The following is a 24,490-nucleotide window of genomic DNA, read 5'->3' as shown; positions in this document are numbered from 1 at the left end:
TTCAGAGTCCATCTCTGCAGGTTTTACTGAGTTCAGCAATATTACCCCCCCTGCGGGGATGTGGTCCCCCAGGGCTGGGCTGGGAGCAGGACCCTGCTCAGGGAGCGCCTGTCGAAGTGTGTCTTTGTCTCTCCATAGACACGGCTGTGATTGGAGGAAACTCCGAGGGAGAGCCCTGCGTGTTCCCCTTCACCTTCCAGAAGAAGAGCTACGCCTCCTGCACCAGCGACGGCCGGGGCGATGGCAAGCTGTGGTGCGCCACGACCAGCGACTACGACCGGGACCTGAAGTGGGGCTTCTGCCCAGACAGTGGTGAGAGCTGCGCTCCCCCGTCCCTGCCCCCAGCACCCCCTGTTCCTGCCCCCTGCACGCCCCACTACTGCCCCCTGAACCCCCCCCCGATACTGCCCTCTGTACACCCCATTACTGTCCCTTCCACCCCCCCGGGTTACTACCCCCAGCCCAGCACACCCCCATTACTGCCTCCTCTACACCTCTCTTACTGCCCCCTGCTCCCCCATTACTGCCCCCTGCACCCCCCTGTTACTGCCCCCTGCACCCCCCTGTTACTGTGCCCTCCGCACCCCTCTTACTGCCCCCAGCACCCCCCATTACTGCCCCTTGCTCTACCCATTACTGCCCCCAGCACCCCCCATTACTGCCCCCTGCATGCCCCAATTACTGCCCCCCACACCCCCCTGTTACTGCCCTCCTGGTACGGTCATGATTCTGACACACCCTAGTGCAGAGCTTGTGCGCAGTGACAAGACAGAGTGAAAGAGTAACCATAACAACGCACATCTGGAAACCACAACGCAAACGAGGGGCCGTCCGCCGTGGCCTGGCACGATCGGCTCGCGCTCTCCCGGGCCCTGGCAGCAGGTGTGACCCCTGTCTCCTGCCTTCCTCTTCCTGCCCCCAGGCTACAGCCTGTTCCTGGTGGCGGCCCACGAGTTTGGCCACGCGCTGGGCCTGGACCACTCCAACGTCCGCGAGGCCCTGATGTTCCCCATGTACAGCTACGTGAAGGACTTCTCCCTGCACCAGGACGACATAGAGGGCATCCAGTACCTCTACGGTGAGCCCCGGCCCTCCCTGGCCTCTGCTGCCACAGGGGACATGCAGCCCGCATGCCCCTGCGACACCTCAGAAAGAGGCTCACTCTCAGAAAAACTGTTTTCTTATCTTTGAGTTCCATTTACACAGAATTTACTCAGAAATAGCTGTCTTCATGTCCCATCCCACGTGACCTTCAAAGATGGCAGGTGTGCCGTTGCACAACACACTGCATCACAAACAAACACAGACAACTGAGCGCGCTGAGCACACGGCCCCCACTGAGACGGAGTCTTCCTTTGTTCTTTCATTTTCAGTATGTCCAGTAGGAAACAGAATTATAAATGCTCCAGCCTTTTTCAAGGACGCAATGATTGCAGAATAAAGCAATGGAGGGTTAAAGGTTATAGGTTATAGGTTATAGGAAGCACAGGCAGTTGCTGAATAACCCCTAGCCTCGCCTTTCATCTGGACATCACTCTTCCCCTCTTCCTCCCTTCCCTCGCAGGATCCAGACCCGGCCCTGATCCCACCCCCCCCGAGCCCGGCACGACCACCGCAAGCCCCCCCCCCGGCCCCACCCCCAGCGACAAGACCCCCGAGACCTCCACGCCCACCACGCACCCTGTGGACCCCTCCACCGACGCCTGCAACGTGGACAAGTTCGATACCATCACCGAAATCCAGGGGGAGCTGCACCTCTTCAAGGACGGGTGAGTGCGGCGCCGGCGCCGTCAGGGCAGACCCGCGGGCCGGGGACAGGACAGCACAGGAAGCACCTTCCAGGAGAAAACAACTTGGGCGAACATGTAGGCGGTGTGACTGATTCAGCTGGTTCCTGCTGCTACCAGGCTAAACTGCAAAGGCTCTTAAGGAAGAGGTGTTAGTGGGGCCAGCAGGGGGCGCTCACCCTGTGGTCCATGTGGGTCCTAATGCCCCAGTATAGTGACGGGGACACTATACTGTAAACAGGCGCCGTCCTTTGGATGAGACGTAAAACCGAGGTCCTGACTCTCTGTGGTCATTAAAAATCCCAGGGCGCTTCTCGAAAAGAGTAGGGGTGTAACCCCTGTGTCCTGGCCAAATTTCCAATTGGCCCTTACCAATCATGGCCTCCTAATAATCCCCCTCTATGAATTGGCTACATTACTCTGCTCTCCTCCCCACTGAGAGCTGATGTGTGGTGAGCGTTCTGGCGCACTATGGCTGCCGTCGCATCATCCAGGTGGGGCTGCACATTGGTGGTGGTGGAGGGGATCCCCATTACCTGTAAAGCGCTTTGAGTGGAGTGTCCAGAAAAGCGCTATATAAGTGTAAGCAATTATTATTATTATTATTGAGTAGCTGGCGGAGAGTGGAAAGGTTGCAGAAAGTTGACACAGCAGTCAGTGTAACGGCGTAAATGAATATTGGAGAAATCCGCCCCACGCACACTCAGAATCAAGAGCTTCGTGTTTGACGTGGCTTTTCACGGAGATGTCTAGAGATGCACCCTGCCCGCTGGAGTGCCTGTCCGGGAAGGTGTCAGTACGAATCCGCAGCTTGCGGTGTAAATCCACAGTAAATAAGAGGTGTGTAAGTCTGCAGCCTGGTTTCACACTCTGCTCGGCGCCGGCGTCCCGGCCTGTCTGTCCTCCACAGCCAGTACTGGAGAGTGCTGTCCCAGAAGGGTAACGCCATCAAAGGACCGTTCCCCATCTCCGAGAAGTGGCCGGCATTGCCCTCCACCATTGACTCTGCCTTTGAGGACCTGCTGACCAAGAAGATCTACTTCTTCTCAGGTACGGGGCCTGTTCCCACACCCGTGTGGATTACAGACGTACGTGTGCTCTCTGTGTGTCTGTGGGACGTCCCTCACAGAGGAATAAGTGGGGCGCTCTGAGAGCCGGTGTGTCTGTGTCGCTCCCGCGAGCCCCAGCCTGTGTATTGACCCACGCTCCTGTGACCTCCTGTCCCGAGCAGGCCGCCAGTTCTGGGTGTACACTGGGAAGAGTGTGCTGGGGCCCCGCGGCATCGAGAAGCTGGGCCTGGCCAGCAGCGTGCAGAAAGTGGAGGGCGCCCTGCAGCGAGGGAAGGGCAAGGTGCTGCTCTTCAGCGGAGACAGCTACTGGAGGTGAGGCCCAGGGCACAGGACACAGGGCACAGGGCACAGGGCACAGGGCACAGGGCACAGGGCACAGGGGACAAGCCACAAGCCACAGGACACAGGATACAGGACACAGGGCACAGGTCCTGTCAAAGGAACAGGACCTGCTTTCAACCACCATGTCTTAAAGTCTATTTTATTTCTGCGTCCACCTTTGAATGCTGAAGCTCATCTTATGTTCCCTAGTACCTAAATGACATTGTGTAATAGCCGACCCCTTGGGGAGCAGCAGCGAGTTACTGGAGCAAATCTGTGAGTCACATTTTGAGGAAGCATACTGGGGTTAAAACGTGGGGCTGACCAGATGACCGACTCTTGGCCCGCCCGTGGCTAGTTTCTCTCGCTGTCTCTCCGACTGGGCCCACGCGCGGCTCGGCTCGTCTAACTCCCTGGCCCTCGCCCCCAGGCTGGACGTGAAGGCCCAGACCATCGACAAGGGCTACCCTCGCTTCATCGACCTGGTCTTCGCTGGCGTGCCTGTCGACTCCCACGACGTCTTCCTGTACAACGGTAAGTCCCCACGCCTCGCTGCAGGACTGAAACTGCCGCGTTTCCAAAACTCTACTCTGTCTGACGTTCAGGAGCGCTGAAAGGTCACCCCTTCCGAATGTTTCTGGCCGTGCTGTGTACAGTACAAGCTCCTTCGTTGTGTACAGTGAAATCACAGTGAAGGCAAGGCAGGGCGCAGAGAGGCATTGCGGACAGGAACGAACATGTCCGTTTTCAAACACGACAAAAGGACCAACAACAACAACAACAAAAAAAATTAACAGAAAGAAAAGAAAGAATGAAATGTCCGGTAATCTGCTGTGTTTGAAAAAACGGGGTCAGCTGGTCTTTGAAACGGCGGCTTTCCAGTCGCTGCGGAGGAAATAAACTCGCTCCCTCAGCGCCACGCAGGGCTCTGTCGACTCCAGCCCTCAGCATTTCACCAGGGACAGATCAGCAGCAATAGGCATCGCCCTTAAATGAGCAGAATGCTGAGCAGCAGCAGGGCGACTGTCGCCCAGCGGTCTGCTGTTATTACATGATCCCGCCAGCAGGGGGGGGTAACATGCTGTACGAAAGGAGCTTGCAGCGGGGCAGCAGATGTAACTGCAGGACGGTTGGTTTGTTTTTTTTCCTTGCCCCAGGACACTACTATTTCTGCCGGGAGCAGTTCTACTGGAGGATGAACTCGCGCCGGCAGGTGGACCGGGTCGGCTACGTGAAATACGACATCCTGAAGTGCCCCGATAACTCGCGCCGCTACGTCTGAGCCCAACGCCCCCAGCGCCCCCGAAACCCCAACTTCCTGACTTGCTCCCTGCGGGTTGCGGGGAGGCTAATTTATTATTTCATGCACTCTATCCACCTTTAGAGACATCCTGCCCTTAAAGATTTTCATAATATAGACCAGAATGAAACAACCCTTCAGATGAACCTGAGCTACATCCTGTACCTGTAATAATTTAAATTAAGACGACTCCTCCACCACTGCCCTCAGCTGTGAAGGAGCCCCTCACACGTTGAGAGGTGACGAATGCTACTGCCCTTGTGTTGATTCCTAAAAGATCTCAGTTTACTGCGACCCACAATGCTGTCAAAATGATTCGACTGAGGTTCATGATCATCTCGCCCAGCTATGGGGAGAGTCTCTTTCACATGTGAAGATCAAGAGAGAGCCAGGTACAGATTCAGACACTACTGTACTGTGAGTCACTTACCAGATGAGCCAGTGTGTTGTGAAAGTGGAGACATTTTGGCCTGGATGTTGTTTTTGTGCTGTGTGTGGGGATGAGTGCAAATTTGGATTTATGACTGTGATTATAATGTGGCCTCAAAAATCAAAATTTAGTTTCCACCCTGCAATTCTTCTGAGGACCTGTGGTATTGCTCAAGAATGTATACATTTTTACATATTCTATGAAACCATACCTAAATTCCTAATGTTTGGTCTTGTGTTCCAAAGATAACAGACTCGGTCATCAATTTTTATTTTATTGACTTTGAGCCGTCTGCCTGGAGCAAACGGGAACAAAAAAACTGTTCTTTTCATTTTAAAGGTCTTGAGTTGTGTTAATTTAGTTATTTTTTGTATTATTATTGTTGTTGTTTTGGATGTATTTTGATGAAACAATAAGGTGATTGCTGTATTTTTTTTCTTTCTATTTAAAAATGTCTGTAATACCAGAACAGGTGCTGGAAGACATGAAGCAACATAAATCTAAATTATTAATTTAAAGAAAAGTTAGAATTCTCTGTAATTATTGCAGTGCTCCTAAAAGTTCAATAAAAATATACTGCATTTCTAATCTGATGACCTCTTGATTTATTTTCTGTTACTTTACTTATTACACGATTTTCATCAGTATTAATGCAAGGCGTTCAGAAATCTCTTTTACCAGTTTTATCAAACAAACCATTATTATTATAAGTCATTAATAATGTCCCAAGCTGAAATCTATCCCAGGAGCTGTGAGAGTGCCAACAGTAACAGCCATGCCACTGTGCTGCCGATGTAAACATAATTAGTTCAAAAATTAAACCTGTACAAGTGAATAAACATGAACTGCCTACAAAGAAAAAAGGCACAGACGTACACGGCTTCAAACTCCTGCCCTCCACACTGCAGCCTGGCACTGTGGGCACAGACACACTGTCCTACACTACATCCATCCTGCCATTTTCTAACCGTTTCATCCAAGTCAGGGTCGTGGGCGAACCGGAGCCTATCCCAGCAAGCAATGGGGCGCAAGGCAGGAAACATCCTGGACGTGACGCCAGTCCATTACAGGGCACACACACAGAGACACACTCACACCAGGGCCAGTTCTGCCAGAAGCCAGTTAACCTCCCAGCATGTCTAAGGTCCCGCTTCTCAGCCTTTGGGCTCAGATCAAGTGCAAGTGGCACGTCCACACCATTGGAAAGTGAGCTGAGACCCAAAGAGAGTCTGAGCCGGTACCACTTTGGGTCGAGCCTGTTGGGTTATTAATAATAATAATAATAATAATAATAATAATAATTGCTTATACTTATATAGCGCTTTTCTGGACACTCCACTCAAAGCGCTTTACAGGTAATGGGGTCTCCCCTCCACCACCACCAATGTGCATCACCCAAGGCCAGAAAGCAGCTGAGCTAGGTTCAAAAATTGGGAACCAGCATTTTCTCTCTTCTCTCTTTACTTCAACCAGTGTTTACTTTCTTAAAAAAACAGGGGCACCCAGAAGAAACCTACATGAAGGCAGGGAGAACCTGCAAACTCCACACAGACAGCAGGTCTGGAATTGAACCCAGGGCCCCAGTGCTGCAAGGCAGCAGTGTTAACCCCTGTGACACCATGCCCCCCATGTTGATTGTAACCTTGAGATGAATTTCTATTGCTACTTTGAGTAACCAGCTAGGCGAGAATGGCTAACGTGAACAAGATGAATGTGATTGCAGAAGAGAACACAGTAAATGAGGCATCTCCAGCTTGGTTCCCCTGGATTTCTGCAGACTACAGCACAGCTCTCATCATGCTGATGATTTGTGGCATCAGAAGCATGCAGACCTGTGTAGAGATCGTGTCAGGAATGGCAAAACCTTTCATGTTTGGTTTTCAGATTTTCACGCAAGTGTCCAACTCAATAGCTAGGTCTCGAGTGGACTTCCAGGTTTTCTCATAATACCTGTGTGTAAATGCTAGGGAGGGAAAAGTCATGCGAAATTCAGTGCCAGATTTGGGGGGATTTGAAGGCATGAAGGTTAAAGAACTCAGAAACCAGTTCGGACCATTTTCAGACAACACCAATGTGAAGTACTTACCGGGGGAGTAGACACTTCCCCGTTTTAAAAATAAAGCAATACTAAATAACTACTACAGACAGGTGATGGAAAAGCGGATACTCCTATTCAGAACAAAACTTAGTATAATAACACGACTCATAATAATCCTCCAGCTGTTTATAGCTCCATGGCCTTTCTCGTACAACAGATTCTTCCGCGCCCCCGTGCCACAGTACCGTTGCCTTACGCCGCAAGAAATAGTCCACGGTTCGTGACAAAAACAACCTACAAAACGCGAAGACTTATTTATTTCGCTGACCGTTCGCTCGCCTACGGACCGACGGTCACGGTGCTGGCCCTACATGAGCCTACAGCAAGCGCTGGGTGGCCCAATCTGTGCCCGCCGGGTCCCCCCTCCCCCTTAGATAAAAAAATGAAGTTGATAAATAAGATCCGGCCGGCGTCCTCGGCAGAGAAGGCGGTACATGGCGCCCGAGCAGAATGCCGGAGCGGTTATAGCAGAAACAGGTCTGTTTCGCGTCTCAGGGGCCGAGGGCAGAAGGGAGGCGACTCGGAACCGAAGCAGGGGTGAGGGAGACATTCGGGGGTTCCGGCCGCGGAGCGAAAGAGGGGGTTTGTTTTCCGTCAGGGGAGGTAGCTGGGCGGTCTGTCCGCGCCGAGGAGGCCCTCGGGGTCCCTCAGGCTGCAGTTAGGAGCTCGCGGACCTGCCTGCGCGGAAAGCGGGCTGCGGGGGGGGGCGGGGAAGGAACATGGCGGCGCGCAGCAGGCAGTGGGGAGGGCAGCTAGGCCTGGGCGCTTGGTTTTTTTTTCCCCCTTCTTCTTCTTCTTCAAAAGAGGGGGGGGAGAAAGGAAGAGGATTTGATGAAGAGTGCGGCGGCGGCGGCGGCGGCGTAGGCGGACGTGTTGGGGCGATTGAAATATTTTTTTAAAAAAAAGTTGTTCGTCGAGACGGGTTCTTACGAACCGCCCAGGCGTTCTTTCTCTGGGGGGGGGGTCGTGTTTAACCACTGCAGCAGTGTCCTCGACTAACCCCCCCCCCCCCCCCCTCGTTGGGGCAGTGAAGGTCTGAAAGACGCTTCGAGACGGTGCCCTGAAGCACAGCCCAGTCTTCCCATCGATTCAGTTCTGCTCAGACACATGTTCCTGTGGTGCACAACGCGTCGCAGGTCCACGCACCGTCCCGAGAACCACGCACCTCCCCCACACACGAGTTTTAAGCCCTAAACAACTGTGCAGCTGTACGATTAATTAAACGAAATAGCTGTACGCAAGGCGGCTCACACCTTTTTGTTTTTACCAGTGCTAGACATCATTGCATGATTAGGGTCTCGGAGACCGCAGCTAAATTGTCATTATTAATGTAAATAAGGAGACCTTGTGGATTGACATCACTTTAAAAGCTGGTATAAAGTAGCCCTACCTAAACAGAGCACCTTCCCGAGCCAATTAGAAAGTAACAGTAACAAGTAACTCCGACACTCATGGCTATTTTTGTCAGGTTTAGTTTCTTTTTCTTTAAACCCACAAGGTGGTGAAGATCTCCAATGGAGAGACCTTCCCCTTTTTTACTTTCACGGGTTAGCCGTACTGAAGTTTCGTGTTTTCCAGTCCTGGAGCTGCTGGGGGATCAATTATCCTTAAGGATTTAAGGGGTTTAAATTGCAATAATCTTCACAAATTAAGAAGGAACTGTAAGGCAGGTAAATTGTTCATAACCAGAGTAGAATTTAGCCGGGACATTGTGTTTAACACTTTTAGTTTACAAGACAGTGGCCTTGAACGCTTTAATGAACAAATCTTTAGGTCCACAGTTTAACGTCTCATGTAAAAGATGGCACCTTCCACAGCAGCTTCAATGGTCACTGTCCTGGGGCATTGCTTTGGAAACAGGTCCAGAAGGAGGAGTGCCAGCTTCTGGTCCACTAGGTCTTTGAGACATTTCTACCTGTATTTAGTTACGTTTTTTACAGAGCTCTGCACTTTATCACATGAAGGAACAAGGAACATGCCCTTACCAGAGGTGTGATATAACTGGAGAAGAGAAATTTCAATAACGTTTAGTGATCCTTTTAGTGTCTTGCACTGGTGAGGTGTTTTTTTTTTGTCTGTTAGGGCAGGGAGTCGCAGTGGTGAGCATTGCTGGGGCCTGGTGTTCAGTTCCGGGGGGGGGGTGCTGTCTGTGTGGAGTTTGTATGTTCTCCCCGTGTTCATGTGGGTGTCCTCCCACAGTCCACCGACATGCTGGTGGGTTAATTGGCTTCTGGGGAATCGTCTCTGCTGTGAGCGTGCGCATGTTTGTGTCGGTCTGCTCTGTGATGGACTGGCGTCCCCCCCCAAGGGTGTACCCCGCCTCGCACCCCGCTGCTTGCTGGGATGGGCTCCCGCTCCCCCCGGATGGGGTGAAGCGGCGAGAGAACGGCTGGGCGGCAGTGCGAGACGGCGAGGGCGCGGCGCGCTCGGGCGTTCTCCGGGTGACAGCTCTTCCCGTCCGGGCGTGTCCCCGCAGGGCAGCATGGACTCGGAGGAGAATGAGGTGGAGAGCAGCAGTGACGCGGGGCCCTCAGGCCTGGAGCAGCCCTCGGAGAGCGGCCTGGGCATGGAGACGTCCGAAGCCATGTCCGCCGACAGCAGCGACACGGCGGCCCCGCCCCTCCTCGCACCCGAGTCCGACTCCCACGTGGGACAGAGCTCCGAGGGGCTGGTGGTGAGCCCGGTTCGACACTGGCAGGGGGGGGGATATCTCACACGACAGTCTGAGCTGTCTGTATTCATAATCTCACAGGCCTTAACTCTAAAATTCCCTTGTGTTCCCAGTATTAGAACTAAGACTGTGCCTCCTAATTTGAAGTGTAAGGAGTCTTCTGTATGCCTGTTTTGGAATATGAAATAACATTTTGGGATGATAGTGGATGTTTAATAATAATAACAATACCAACAAGAATGCTCCTTACACTTATATTGCGCTCTTTTGGACACTCCACACATAGCGCTTTACAGGTAATGGGGTCTCCCCTCCAACACCACCAGTGTGCAGCCCCACCTGGATGATGCGACGGCAGCCATAGTGCGCCAGAACACGCCACACCCTTCCCCTTGAGCTGCTGCTGTCAGGAACAGCGGTCTCGTGTCCACGCCTCGTGCATGATGCTGGCAGATTCTGCTGCAAGAATAATAAGCAATAGGTTTATTCCATGCTGAAAAGAGAAGAGAAGAAGCCTTCTTCGGGTGTGAGCTTTTTAAGTTCTTCCGTAACGGTTTCCTCACACCCGAACAAGGCTCCACAGCCGAAACGTTGCGTTTTCTCTCTCCTCTTCTCAGCAGGGAATAAACCTATTACTTGTTCCTTTGCAGCCTATGCCTACTAACGCAGCTCCCCACCTGAACTACTATAAATAATACCACCCGCCTGGATGATGCACCAGTACTCTCCAGCTCTCAGTGGGGAGGAAAGCAGAGTGATGAAGCCAGTTCATAGATGGGGATGATTAGAAAGTGATGACTGATAAAGGCCGATGTAAAATTTGGCCAGGGCGTCTGGGGCAAAGATTCCAGATTCCAGCTGTAACTCCTGTGTTTCTGTGCTTTTAAGGAGTTGATCCCAGAGACCAGCTCCAGCACTGATGTTAGAGCTGTCATCCATCTCCCGGACTCCTCCTCCGTCGCCCAGTCGACCAGGGTCTCCAGCGTCTCCACGGTGACGCAGTCCATCCTGGTGTCGGAGTCGGCGCAGGTCCTGGTGCATTCCAGCGCGGTGTCCGATGGCGCCATGATCGTGTCCGACTCCACGGCCTCCACCTCTACCGACCTGGGCTCCGCCATCGACAAGATCATCGAGTCCACCATCGGACCGGACATCATAAGCGGTCAGACATCAGGGCCCTCTCCGTTAGCCTGTGCTCTCTTTGCTCAAAGAGTCTCCCGCAGTTCGGCTGGGACCACTACCACTGTAATTGCAGGCACCGTGATGTATCTTATTTCATTTGAATAAACTTACTATTGCAAGTTTTTGGCAGGAACACGAGCAGTTTAACTAGTCAACGCTAGTCGACTTAAGAAGGGTCCAATTAAGAAGCGAAGAACTGAGAAATGCAGCCCGCGTGTGGAGACTTTGTTTGCTGGGGCTGCTGTTCTTCCTGATGTTATCGCCATGTCTCTGTGCTTCAGGCTGCATCACAGTGACCAGTGCAGAGGAGGGAGGTGCTGAGACCACCCAGTATCTCATTCTGCAGAGACCGGACGACGGTCAGTATATCCCTGCCCTGCTCATAGCCCATTCTCGCAGTCGTTACGCAGCAAAGTACCATTAAATGTTTCAGTAGACATAACTTTATACACTACTGCTGTCATGTAAATGTAGTGTAAGGCTGCCCTGCCTTAATCTGACACTCTTTAGTGTCTTGCATGATTAAGTTTTAAGTTTAGTTTTATAATAAAACGGAATATAACCTTAGGAGAGCAGAGACCCAAGTTCAGCTGTGAGCATTTCTCACAACTGCTTTTCGCTGGACGCTGTTTTGATGGCAGTGCTTTTGCGTGACGCCCTTCCTGTCGCCAGGTGCCCCCATGGTGTCCCAGATGTCCTCCTCTGCCCTGTCCAGCCGCATCACCATTGAAGCACTGGGGGAGCGACCGACTTCCACCTGTCTGGACCAGTCGGAGCTGACAGAGGGCCGGCGGACGAGCCTGCCTGACCACGAGGGGATGGACCCAGACCAGCCTGACCAGCCCGGGCACTCGGGGTACCCTGAGCACGAGGAGCACATGAGCCACCCCGACCAGACTCGGCACTCCCAGTACATGGAGTGCGGCGCAGATGACCCCAGCCACTCCCAGTACATGGAGTGCGCGGTCGACACCCCCGACCAGCCCCAGCACTCCCGCTACGTCGACTGCAGCGCGGGTGACCCCGAGCAGTCGAGGCACTCGCGGGGCTACGCGGAGTGCGGCGGCGGGGAGGACGACTCCAACCAGTCGCGCCATTCGCAGTACGTGGAGTGCAGCTCGGACCGCCTGGGCCGGCCGCAGCACTCCCAGTATGTGGAGTGCGCCGTGGACCGCTCTGACCAGGCCCTGCGCTCTCCGTACGGCCACTGCGGCGTGGGCCACTCGGAGCAGCCTCAGCACTCGCAGCCGTACGTGGAGTGCATCGTGGACGGCCCCGACCAGCCCCAGCACTCCGAGTACATCGAGTGCTGCGTGGACAATTCGGATCAGCCGCAGCCCGCCCAGGACTACCCGGACTGCGACCAGCCCCAGCACTCCTGCTATATCGAGTGTAGCGCTGTCCCCGACTCGGACGGGCCCCAGCACTCCCTGTACGAGGAAGAAGAGGACTCCGTGGATCACCCTGACCAGCCCCAGCGCTCTCAGTTCGTGGGGTGCAGTGCCGAAGCCGTTGGCAGCGCCCAGCGGTCCCAGCATGTGGGGTGCTCCGGGCAGCTTCCCGACCAGCCCCAGGGCTCCCACTACATCGAGAGCAGTGGCGACGTCCCCGAAGGGCCCCGGCGCGCGGCGTACCCCGAGCGGGAAGCGGTCCCGCACCAGGCGCTCCACCTCAGCCGGGAGACGGAGAGGGGGCGCGCGAGGGGGCTGCCCGCCGAGGTGGGGCTCAGGGACCGGCCCCCCGACCTGGCAGAGCTGGAGGAGATGATGGAGGTGGTGGTGGTGCAGCAGTTCAAGTGCAAGATGTGTCCCTACAAGAGCGTCTCCAAGGACACCCTCATCAACCACATGAGAGACAGGCACTTCAAGCACACCGGTGGGTCACCGTCTCTGAAAGCAGAGCACGTCTTGAGAAACAGCACCTCTGCTTAGAGCAGGATATAGCAATCAAGGCGCTGATTACTTAGTAGGAGTGAGCCAGAATGACCATCTTCTGTAGATGTACTCTCCTGTTTTTTGTAGAAAATTGTTACATATTATTATTTACTTTTAAATTTATTTTTAATCAGTGCTAGAGCTTGGAAACCGAATCAGATCGACACGTCACGCAGTGAGAGTGTTCCCTTTCTGGGCTTCTTCTGTTGCATCAGAGAAGAATGTTAAAGGCCCTTTTACCTTAACATGCCTTAGTCACACCCACTGAATAGCAGGTGGTAAGTTCTGCAAACAGAGGTAGCGCCCAAGTAAGAAAGGATTCTGGCAAGAGGACACGTTTTAGGAAACCCGGGTCAGTTATTTTTCCAGGAGGATCCGGCAGGCAGCGGAGCATGTTTTCGTGGAGCCTCATCGCCAGGGTCCTCTTGGGTCTTGGTGTAACTTGTCAGTCTGTGAGAGAGGCGCCGGTCCTCCTCCTGGCTCTAACCCTCCTGCCAGGCACTGTGGTCCGCGCAGCGAGTCGAAAGATGAGCGACCCTGACAGAGGAGCACATTTGCAGGTCGTTGTTCCTGCCATGCTGGTATAGGGGTGTAGAAGAGGCAAGTCCGGAAACCTTCGGGGATCTAGAGTTGAGTGGGTATGGAAAGTAAGGAGTATTGCTGACACACACACACGCATGTTTTAATGTCTTCGTTCACCATCATCTTCCCCGGCTGTGTTGTCACAGGGGCCCCGCCGCCGAAGAAGCGCGGGCGCGGGCGTCCGCGGCGCTGTGACTCCCCTGCCCCCCGGCAGGGCGAGGTGAAGGCGGAGGAGCCCGCGGAGGAGGAGGACGACGACATCGTCGATGCCGGGGCCATCGACGACCCCGCAGGTGAAGTGCAGGCCCGGCGCACGCCTTCGCCCGCTGGGGGGGGGGAGAGGCGGGGGGCCGGCTCGCGCTGGAGCTCGGAAGCCTGCTTCGAGGGCTGAATGAGAGGAGCCGCGAAATGAACGAAAGTTTCAAAGTCGGACTTGATTGCATTCCGTTTTGACCGTATGTGCTCGTGGCCTGCACACGGAGCTTTGAAACGGGACGGGCGGGTTACAGGGCGCGTCCTCTCTCTCTCTCTCTCTCCGTCTGATGAGACGTCTCTCCCCAGACGACAGCGACTACAACCCGGCCGAGGACGACTGCAGGGGCCGCCAGCCTGCCCTCCTCCGTACTGCCCCCTCCTCTTCCTCGCAGGACCGGCCGCGCCGCAAGGTGACGCGTCCCAGGAAGTTCCCCTACGCCGAAGGAGCGCACAGCGGCACGGGTGGGTCTGCCTGCCCGGCCCCGCCTGGTGTGGCTGTTCCAGATTGCGTTCCTCTGCTTTTCTCCATTTATCGCTCGCTGGCCAGGGCGCTGAAGGCTGTAAGCCTGCTGACTCCCCCTGGGGTTGCTCTTTGTCTGCCCCTTCAGTAACGACAGCCGATCCCCTGACAGCCCAGGTGGCCCATAGGAGCGCAGACCCCAAGGCGTCGGAGGAGGCCAGCTCCTCCGGGCTGGAGACCGGGCCGCCCTCCTCTGGCCTCGAGAACTGCGCGGAGCCCGGAGTCAGCCAGTCGGATTCAGAGAACAAGGATCCGTCCTCCAACACGGGATCGGAGGATGTGGACTTCTACCCCAGAAAACGGGGACGCCCCTCTAAGCGGTTTCTCCGCAAGAAATATAAGAAATACATGACCCGCAAGTAAGATACAGTGATTGTGATTTGCTGCAGTTGCTTGTCCTCTGATTGTGTGCTTTTTTTCCTCCTGTAAAGTGCTGGTCGTAGCCACTTCTGAAGACACTATACAAAATAATGTTTTATTCTTATTCGTTCGGCAAATTTCAAACAGACCTTTTTAAGGGTTTTCACCTTTTTAAGAACAAAAATTGCTCTGCTAGATTAAATGGTTTGAGATGTTTCCCCGTCAGATGTCTTTTTTTTTTTCCTTCCCACTCCTGATGTGATGTACTGTTTTCCTGTTCTAACGCTAGGTACTACTACAAATCCCACAAGCCCCTGCTGAGGCCCCACAACTGTCGCGTCTGTGGGTCCCGGTTTCTGTCGCAGGAGGACCTGCGCTTCCATGTGGAGTCCCACGAGGGCAACGACCCCGAGAGCTTCAGGTGCCTGCAGTGTGCATACCGGTGCAAGCGCTGGTCCTCACTGAAGGCAAGTACGCAGCAGGGCTGTCCTCTCCTGCAGTACTCTCCTCTCTGGTGGAAACAAGCAGTCAGTCTTGAGTTTGTAGTCGTCTGTTTGTTTCTTGTTGCCTGGATCGTGGTTTTGTTCTTGGTTTTCGATGAAGAAGACCTGCGGAACTTCATTCAGACGACCTTCATGACCGACCCGGGATAGCAGAGATTGGCCCTGATTAACAAACTCACTGCACTTGCAGCCATCGGGACTGGGCCCCCCAGAAGTTTAGGGGTTTTTGTTTTCCTCTCCTCTGTGCCCGTACGGTCAGCTGTCGTTATTTTGGCAACCGTTGTGCAACTCTGTAAATCTCGGTGCCAGACTTGTTGCAAAGGGACACATGGGAAATACAATAGTGATTGATTGTTTTCTAATAAGCTAATTAAACTGCATTGGAGGGATGAATCACCCAAAACCTGTTCAAGGAAACAGTTTAAAGGAGAAGAAACATTCCGCATCAGTCTTAAGGTTATGTTAAATCTTCGACCAAAAAACATCAGCCACAGTGGGTGAATCTACTCACACCTGCCCCCTCTTACTTTAGGAGCACATGTTCAACCATGTGGGAACCAAGCCCTACAAGTGTGAGGAATGTGACTACACCAGCGTGTACAAGAAGGATGTGATCCGCCACTCCGCTGTGCACAACAAGGACAAGTAAGAGCTGGGACCCTGGGGGGTGTGGTGCTCTGAGACACTGGGGACAGGGCCTCCTCGGTGGACAGAAGTGTGATCAGTGGGACATTATGGTTTGAATATTAGAGAAGGGAACTGCACTGAGGTAGTAAATTGTACTGTGAATCTGGGGGTAGTGACTGCTGATGTCAGAGGGTACGTGACTAATACGTGGATCTTTTCTTTCTTTCAGGAGAAAAAAGTCAGACCTGGTAAGTTTGTTGTAACATTAGAGGTCTTTAACTCTCAAGGTAGCATGGAGTGTTGCTAAGCATGACCTGTGAGAAGCAAACAGGTTTTTGAACATTGGCTTTAGATGCTCGTTTCTCCTGGTTTCTGCCAGATTCCCAAAATCACCCAGTACCCTTGCCCGGTGTGCAACCGTGTGTACCCCATGCAGAAGCGCCTGACGCAGCACATGAAGACCCACAGCACAGAGAAACCACACATGTGCGACAAGGTGAGCACCGGCCTGGACTGGGAGCTATGAAGAGTTCAAAAAAGTAAAAAGCCTTTTTGCGAGTTTTTGCAAGCACTGTTAGCAGCTCCCTTAAAACAAAGCTCAAGCGCTTACGCATTTAACAGAGGATGTGCCTCACGGTCTGTGATTATTTTTCTGCTCCAGTGACGGCTGAGTTGCCCCATTAATACAGCCCGAATCTGTACAGTGTTACCAGCATCGCAACAGTCCCGTGTTTCCCAGTTCTTCCATCCCTAAACCACACCATGCCTTGCCTTCACCATGTTTTCCACAGTGTGTACGCTGATTAACCATACCTTTCCACACCTTACCATGCTTTGGCCATGATTTCACTGCGCCTCACTGCTCTGAATTCTGCCTGTTGCTACAGTACGTCACAGGAGACAGTGGCCCTACGCGGGGGTAGCCTGGTCAGAATCCGAAAGAATTTTTAAACGCCGAGAAGCAGGGGGGCAACACAAAGGATTGTGGGAGTCTGGAACAAGCTGTGCAGCCGTGCTATGAAAGATGTCAAGAAACGGCTTGCTGAGACACTCAGTTTAAGCAGCCACCAGGAGGCAAATGGACTAGATGGGCTTGCTCTGGTTTGCAAAACGTGCTTCTGTAACCTGTCTCACACATTGTGTCTTTTGTTTTGGCCCTGCAGTGTGGGAAGTCATTTAAGAAACGCTACACCTTCAAAATGCATCTCCTCACACACATCCAGAGCTATGGGAACAGGTCAGAGCAAGCTATTTCTGATAATACCCGTACCTTTCATTTCTACTCTTATTAGAATAAGGAGCAGAATAGCGCTCTGTAGTAGTTTATTGCAATTATGTATTTTACTGTTCTTTGGTGTTACATGTGGTTTTGCGATACAGACAAGCTGTCTTATGTATGCAAATTTAAAATTCCACCTCTCCCTTGTCAGGTTCAAGTGCGAGTTCTGTGAGTACACGTGTGACAACAAGAAGCTTCTGCTCAACCACCAGCTGTCCCACACCAGCGACAAGCCCTTCAAGTGCGACTACTGCAAGTACTCCACCACCAAGGAGGACTTCCTGGTGTCGCACATGGCCATCAAACACACCGGTGAGGAGAGAGTGGCCCTGGCTCTGCTCTGATGAACAGCCGTGCCTTTCTGTCCTGCAGTGCTGCCGCTGAAGGCGTTTCGGAAAGCAAAGAGCAGCTTGCATCCAGCTCAGACCGTGCCACTATCGCCAGCCTCGGGTTCGTTTTTTCCTTGTCAGATCGCAGCGGCGCAAGAAACGCAAGATGACGAACGACAGATTCAGCTTGTGCACATAAAAGTGCAGCTGAGATTCACTGGAAATGTTGATCCCACTGTGCAAACTGGCTTTACAGAGCCAAAGGCCTTTGGCTCTCTAAAGGGGAGCCCGGCCTCAGGTGCCAGGTTTGTGGCGTGCCGTCTGCTGGCATAGGTTGAATCCTGACTGGACCCGACGAAGGACGTTTGTGTACGAGGCTCATTTCTTTGCCCTTTACCCCCCCCACCAGGAGAGAAGCCGTTCTCCTGCGACTTCTGCCACTTCATGACGAAGCACAAGAAGAACCTGCGCCTCCACGTGCAGTGCCGGCACCCCGAGACCTTCGAGGAGTGGTGCAGGTTGCACCCCGAGGAGCCGCCCCGCCGCCGCCGCCCCTTCTTCACCCTGCAGCAGATCGAGGAGCTCAAGCAGCAGCACGACCACACGCAGACAGTGCAGGAAGGCATCCGCGGGCCCATCGTAAGGGCGGGGCCTGGGGGGTGGGGGCGGGGCTGGGGCCCAGGGGGCAGGGGTGGTGTCTGGGTTGTGGGCTGGGGCCCAGGGGGCAGGGGTGGTGTCTGAGTTGTGGGCTGGGCCAGGGGGGCAGGGGCGGGGTCTAGGCTGGGGCTGGGGGCGGGGCCCAGAGGGTAGGGGCGGGTCTGGGCTGTGGTCAGGGGCGGGGCCCATGGGGGCGGGGGCGGGGTCTGGGGTGTGGGTGTGGTCGGGGGGGGGCCAGGGGGCAGGGGTGCCGCTGGTAACAGACGGAGTGCATCAGCAGCAACATGGCTATGAAAGTATGAGGGTGAGGTCAAGCAGGAGCAGGGCTCAGGGAAATACTGGGAGAGGAAAACATGGTGATGAGAGAAAAGAGCAGCTTAGCCTTTGGTTTCACAGGGGCCTGATAAGAACGTCAGAAAGTTTACAAACATGAGGAGTGGCCGGTTCAGTCCAACTCATTCTATCTCTCTGTTTTTTTTTTGACGCGGCTGTTGGAAGGTCTCGATGGAGCAGGTCGCCTTTCAAGCGATGCAGCCGGTGGGGAACTCGGGGGTCTCTCAAGACTCCCTGGAAAATGCCACTATTATCTATGAGCAAGGTGAGCCGGCGACTTTCCTCCAGCAGACAAAATAAGTCACCTAGGAGACCAGGCAGGGGAAAGCTTTTCTTTTTCTCTCCTGGAGTAAGAGAGTATGGAAGTCAACCTCTCCATTCGTTCTCTTAACTGCTTCATCCAGTTCCGATCGCTGTTAAAAAGGGTGCAAAGGTATGAAAGTTTGGACCTTATGCGGCGGTGCGACGTATCAGTGTTCAGCTCCCTGTTGAATGTTCCCTGCAGCAGGGACCACTGACCTGTCCGCCCAGAACGCGCTGGACCTGCTTCTGAACATGAGCAACCCCCGAGAGCTGGCGGGCAACTCCCTGCAGGTACCGTACCGTCACACTCGACCCCAAAGCGACCCCTTGCCACAGCTTCAGACGGGCCCTGCCAGGGGCTGGGAGCATTAAATCGCCTCTTAAACACTCGCTTCACCTTGTTCGTTCTGCACCTGCTGCAGGTGATGGTAACCTAGAGCAAAGAGCATATAGAGCATATTCTGGGCCATCATTGGTGATTGCCGCTCAACTAAAGATGAGCTTAAATTCTGAGCTTGCTGTTTGGACAGCTCATAGACAGAGTTCCTGTAAACAGTATGCTGTTTGACTTGCTCAGTTTAAGTGATGTAGGCTTTGAATCTAAATATTTAACATGTTCAAAACTTAACAACAGCTCTTCTAGCCTTTCCAGGGACAGGGGATGCTCAGTTCAGTCTCTACACCCTGGGCTTGGGCATACATTCCCGGTCTCCTTTCCAGAAATGACCCCTCGACTCAGTTTTGCAGCAGGATCCTGCCTGGACCCTAGGACGTCGATTAAACGCCAAATAAAAGCATTACGAATGAAGATTCACAACATTCAGGAAAAGCAAAAAGATGTGCAGCAATCAAAACCGTCGGGTACAGCACGGACACGTTGGTTTACCTTTACCTGCTGTCTCCCCACACAGGTGGCTGTGCTGAAATCAGATGAGGCAGGAGGACTGGAGGGGGAGGAGGTGGGCTCTGCCCAGCAGCCCCCCGCCCAGCCGCAGAAGGTGGTCACGTTCCATGTGAGCGAGCATGGAGAAACCCTAGTGCAGGAGGCCTTCGCACCCGGGCCCACAGAGGCGGGCACAGGGATCGCCCAGATCGCCATCAGCGCCTACCCGGGCGCCGGGGACTTCAGTGTGGTGGAGCAGACTGCCGAGGAGATCCACAGCACCTCTACGGTCTACAGGTATGGACCGCAGCCTGGCTGCCCATTACATCCGGGCCTCACCTGATTGGAGGGGAGGGTTTCTGCTGGTCGCCCCACTCAGACGCCAGGCCTCACCTCCCCCCCCCCCGAATGTGTGTGTCTCCGCAGCAGTGCAGATGGCAGCCCGGAGAGGGCGCGCCCTGTGGTGGTGAGCAGCAGCTCTCTTTCCGGGACCCTGAAGGAGCACGGGGGCAAATACTACCTGGCCTCGGGGCTGAGCGCGGGCACGCTGCAGCAGGTGGAGGTAAGGCCGGGGGCAGGTCACCTGCCGGGGGCACAGCCGCAGGGAACGCTGAAGTGCTTTTCCCACTTTCGGCACTTCCACTGTTGTGTGGACTTGGGATGCATCCTCTTGCCAGTGAGTGCTCTGATGGAATGGCATCTCAGTAATGCTGCAGATATTGAAAACAAAAACTCAGCTTTCACTGACCCTTTTATTGCTTGTGGTCATGTTTTTGGATATGAACAAATGCTTAATCTAGTCGGTACCCCTTAATGAAACTTATTTAAAGGGCGGAGCGGTGGCTCTGTGGCTCAGGATCTGCGCCTGTGGCTGGAAGGTTGTCGGTTCGTATCCCGCAGCCGGCAGAGGAATCCTACTCCCTTGGGCCCCTGAGCAAGGCCCTTAACCCCAACTGCCCCAGGGGCGCTGTACAATGGCTGACCCTGTGCTCTGACCCTAAGCTTCTCTCCGTGTCTGTGTGCCTGTTTGTCTCATGGAGAGCAAGCTGGGGTATGCAAAAAAGACAAAAACCTAATGCTAGAAATTGTATATGGCCAATAAAGTGATCTTATAGATCTTAACTAAATGCTGGGGAAGGCGATCGGAGGATGAGGGGGTGAGTTCCGTGTGTCCATGGCTGAACCTTGAAACAGCTGCTGTCTTTGCTCTGCTCCCCAGCTGAGCAGCAAGACCACCAGTTCCCCACCTTCAGGGTCCTCCCCCCAGCAGCAGCTCAGCTCCAAGAAATTCTCCTGCAAGATCTGCAAGGCCTCCTTCCTCGGCCGCGCTGACATGGAGAGCCACAAGAGGGCGCACATCGGCCCCCACGTTTTCAAGTGTCCCGACTGCACCTTCACCGCGTCCTCCTGGCCGGACGTCAGGGTCAGTCTCGCTGTTCTCTGCCAGGCAAGCTTGGCCTCTCAGCTCACCGTGTTCTTTCCTGTTGCGCATGTCAGCTTGTGGCTGTTGGTTTTTATATTTGCACGACCACTTTGCAAGATCAAAATATGGAATATTGCATCGCCCACTTAAACTGCATATTCTGTGCTTTGCAACATCTAGTTGTCTGAGTGATTTCTCCTTTAAAACCTTCTGTGACTCTTCACCTTTCTATTGTACGCAGTAACACTTCACGCAGCAAACTATGAACTTATCTTCTGCTGTGTGCAGTCTGTGGGATGCTTTCTATTTAAAGGGAACGGCAGGCTTTTTCTTGGACTGTCATTGCTGAATGCACTTCTCCTGTCCTTCAACCTAAAACTTTTTAGATCCGTCATAATCCAACATACATGATCTCTAACTTGAAGGTCAATAAGATGGAAAGTGCAGATATAAAGCCACAAGTTATTTTTTTAATTAGAAGCACTCTGGGGACTGCTAACTCTTGGCAAAGACTGATCGCGAGAATTAAAAGTTTCACAGCTTTGAGTAGTCGTCTGTTATTTCAGAAAAGGGCCAAAAGAAAGATTATTTGGAACAGTTGGATTCGACACAACCTTAATGCATATGTGTTAAATCAATGTTTTTTTTAGATCTTTGTTACGTGCTGCCAGCATACTGCCTGTTCCACCCTAAACACTGCCTCTTTTAGCCCCATTCCTCCTTGTTCATTGGGGAAAACATGACTGACTGAAGTCTGTGATTTTGCATGTCGCCTCCCCCTCGGACACTGTCTTCAGGATCACATGATGCAGCACGCTGACCTCCGGCCCCACAAGTGTTACCACTGCAGCTTCGCCTCCAAGAACAAGAAGGACCTGCGGCGGCACATGATGACCCACACCAACGAGAAACCCTTCGCCTGCGACGTCTGCGGACAGAGGTGACCTCCCTGTCTCTCTCTCAGCTGCTCTTACACTCCTGCGCTCCGTACCTGGCTTGCCATACACAGAAAACAGTCAAAAAAAACATTTTAGTATAACCTTCCACTCCCCTGCCTTCAGCAACTGGTATAAACCTTCATTTTCTCTCACTGCGTGTGTTCATGTCAAGGAAATGTCCAAATCGTACCAATGTGACGTGGCCGCCATACTCTTGTTCCTCCCCAGGTTTAACCGTAACGGACACCTCAAGTTCCACATGGAGAGGCTGCACAGCCTGGATCCCTCTCCGCGCAAGACGCGGCTCGGGGCCGCCTCCCACAAGGCCATCATCATCAACGGGGAAGAGGAGGCCCTGGCCACACTCCAGAGTAAGCCCGTTTCCACGAACCCGTTCGGGTGTCGTTGCCGTGATCGCCTTGACCTGTGACAAGTCCCCAGCGTGCTTCTAAAAAAATATCTGGTGGCTTCATATCTGTCTCCTGGTGCACTTTGCATCTTCTTACTGAGATTGAGTTAGGGACCATGCATGTTGGATTATGACAGATCTAAAAAGTTTTAGGTTGGATCACACGAGAAGTGCATGCAGCCACGACTGGCCAGGGCGAAGCACACAAGTTCGTGTCGAGAGATATCCGGTTCGCGGGCTAACGCCAAGAACACATCAGGCGTGGCCGATGCGCTTGTCGCGCCTGACAAGTTTCCCTCTGCTTCTCTCTCCCTCTGCGCTCCGCGCGGCAGCTCTGCAGGCTGGCCAGGCGGTGATCTCCCCCGAGAGGCTGCAGCAGGCGCTGGGGCAGGAGCACATCATCGTGGCGCAGGAGCAGCCCCTGTCTGACCAGGTAGAGCACATGGGGGGGCTCCGGCAGTGCGTGTGGAGCACGTCTCCCCCGTGGCTGGCCTGCCAGCCGGTCAAGAGACAAGCAGTACATCAGCCAGGTTTGGCTGCCGAGTCTAGTGCTTCTAGAGCAGGGCTGTATAATGTCAACACCTTGCACGTTCATTACCTCATCCATCCTGCTGAATGCCATTCATTCTTCATAATTTCTCGTTCCTTAATAAACCCAATCTCCTGTTCTTAAAGCGTGGCCAGTCTAATGCACAGATACCAGATAGAATGGCCTGGAATTACGACAAGCCCTCAGATCGCATTTGATCTTTGTCTTCCCAGTCTGTTGGGAGTATTGGGAAAGATCCTAGGAAAGATTTTTCTTTGCAGGGGGAGACTACGTATATCCAGCAGATCACCACGGTGGACGGACAGACGGTTCAGCACCTGGTGGCTGCGGAAAACCAGGTGACTGAGGTAAGGGGCTTGACTGTGCTGAGAATGGTGTCCGTCGGCACGCTCCGGAAAGGAGCCAGGTATCCGTTTTGGACTGAAAACTCCCTGAGAAACTGATTTGTTAGCAGTCTGGATTTCTTGATGCAGGATGGTGCTGTGTTTAAGAGGAGGGGTTGTTTCAGGGCTAGATGTGCTGCCTGTGTAGAGGTGTGAATTTGACATTCGAGCACAAACCTCAGTGCATTGACGGCGCACGCGTGGTGTTCATGACAGCACGTAGATGAAGATGGATTGGCCATCGGTCCATTTGGTGGCTATTGTCTCCCGGAGGGCATTCTGTGACATTGCTCTTTCTCATTGCCGTGCAGGTCCAGTACATCATCTCACAGGATGGGGTCCAACATCTCATTCCTCAGGAGTATGTGGTGGTATCTGAGGGCAACCACATCCAGGTACACTTTCCAGACACCTGCAGGAATGCAGACCCTCCCAGAACAGGAGGGCTGATGTGCGCGCACACACACACACAGTCGGTGTGTTTTTAAACCTGTTTAACTTCCACAGCAGAGCTCCTCCTCCCAAAAAAAGGGTAGGAGCTTGGAACAAAAAGGCTGCCAGTGAGAGAAGGCCATTGGGCTTGTTTGACTCATTTGATTGCTAGTAGCTAATTGATAAGGAGGTCTCATTCAGCTGGTTGTTGAACGAAGCCAGGGTGACGGCTTCCACAACATAGCTTTGTAGATTTCGGACGTGTTCTGCAAACCTGATCGTTGTACAGTATGAAATCAAAAGACAGTCAAATTGGTCATATTTCTCCTTAATTAACACCCAGTAGCGAAGGCCGTTCTCTGCTGACACTGAGGTGTGTGTTTTATTTGCAGATGCAAGATGGGCAGATAGCACACATCCAGTACGATCAGGATGGAGCTTTCCTGCAGGAGCAGCAGGTAAGCCTGGCCCAGTAAACTGCAACAGAAACACATTCAGGGTTTGAACTAAAGAACTTCCAACCCATCACCGCCACTGTTCTCCTTAATTTGAAGAAGGCATTCCTTTGGCATGTGGTGCACACCTAGGGAGCTGGTCGTTCATTTCTGAAGGAGGTGTTCAGACGAAACTCTAAGCAGAGAGACATCTCAAGTTCATTGAACTGCACTGTGTACAAGGCCTTTCATATGCCAAGACAAATTCTTGAAAGGGGGGAAGTTCCGCAGGTCCTGTTGAGCAGTAGCACTAGACCTGCTTTCCTAAAGTACTGACAAATGGCTTGCTTTGCCTGCTGTTCAGATTGCGGTGACCCACGATGGGCAGATACAGTACGTTCCCATCAGCTCGGAGCAGCAGATCGTGACTCAGGAGGACCTGGAAGCTGCGGCCCATTCTGCTGTGACAGGTGGGTGGTCCCACGCCGGCATCTCCC

At 53.3% G+C, this 24,490-nt stretch overlaps 1 protein-coding gene across 1 annotated transcript in view; it reads left to right on the top strand.

The window, feature by feature from the left end:
• Positions 1–24,490, top strand: part of znf335 (zinc finger protein 335) — a 33,281-nt gene that overhangs the window by 5,555 nt on the left and 3,236 nt on the right. Inside the window, exons 7-40 of the mRNA XM_069179644.1 lie at positions 139–312; positions 923–1,078; positions 1,565–1,769; positions 2,698–2,837; positions 3,019–3,169; positions 3,609–3,712; positions 4,336–4,454; positions 7,164–7,543; positions 9,488–9,680; positions 10,566–10,839; positions 11,141–11,218; positions 11,532–12,734; positions 13,522–13,668; positions 13,937–14,092; positions 14,239–14,509; positions 14,800–14,977; positions 15,546–15,658; positions 15,870–15,888; positions 16,020–16,136; positions 16,804–16,877; positions 17,071–17,231; positions 17,658–17,887; positions 18,404–18,503; positions 18,744–18,832; positions 19,453–19,721; positions 19,851–19,986; positions 20,644–20,847; positions 21,645–21,787; positions 22,014–22,156; positions 22,527–22,627; positions 23,005–23,091; positions 23,439–23,522; positions 23,952–24,017; positions 24,358–24,463. Of these exons, the coding sequence (XP_069035745.1) occupies positions 139–312; positions 923–1,078; positions 1,565–1,769; positions 2,698–2,837; positions 3,019–3,169; positions 3,609–3,712; positions 4,336–4,454; positions 7,164–7,543; positions 9,488–9,680; positions 10,566–10,839; positions 11,141–11,218; positions 11,532–12,734; positions 13,522–13,668; positions 13,937–14,092; positions 14,239–14,509; positions 14,800–14,977; positions 15,546–15,658; positions 15,870–15,888; positions 16,020–16,136; positions 16,804–16,877; positions 17,071–17,231; positions 17,658–17,887; positions 18,404–18,503; positions 18,744–18,832; positions 19,453–19,721; positions 19,851–19,986; positions 20,644–20,847; positions 21,645–21,787; positions 22,014–22,156; positions 22,527–22,627; positions 23,005–23,091; positions 23,439–23,522; positions 23,952–24,017; positions 24,358–24,463 (6,171 nt within the window). The remainder of the gene's footprint in view (positions 1–138; positions 313–922; positions 1,079–1,564; positions 1,770–2,697; positions 2,838–3,018; positions 3,170–3,608; positions 3,713–4,335; positions 4,455–7,163; positions 7,544–9,487; positions 9,681–10,565; positions 10,840–11,140; positions 11,219–11,531; positions 12,735–13,521; positions 13,669–13,936; positions 14,093–14,238; positions 14,510–14,799; positions 14,978–15,545; positions 15,659–15,869; positions 15,889–16,019; positions 16,137–16,803; positions 16,878–17,070; positions 17,232–17,657; positions 17,888–18,403; positions 18,504–18,743; positions 18,833–19,452; positions 19,722–19,850; positions 19,987–20,643; positions 20,848–21,644; positions 21,788–22,013; positions 22,157–22,526; positions 22,628–23,004; positions 23,092–23,438; positions 23,523–23,951; positions 24,018–24,357; positions 24,464–24,490) is intronic.

The sequence above is a fragment of the Lepisosteus oculatus genome, chromosome 16 (genome assembly GCF_040954835.1).
Source record: "Lepisosteus oculatus isolate fLepOcu1 chromosome 16, fLepOcu1.hap2, whole genome shotgun sequence".
NCBI classification, from domain to species: Eukaryota; Metazoa; Chordata; class Actinopteri; order Semionotiformes; family Lepisosteidae; genus Lepisosteus; species Lepisosteus oculatus.
This window is presented reverse-complemented; position numbering and strand designations above follow the sequence as displayed.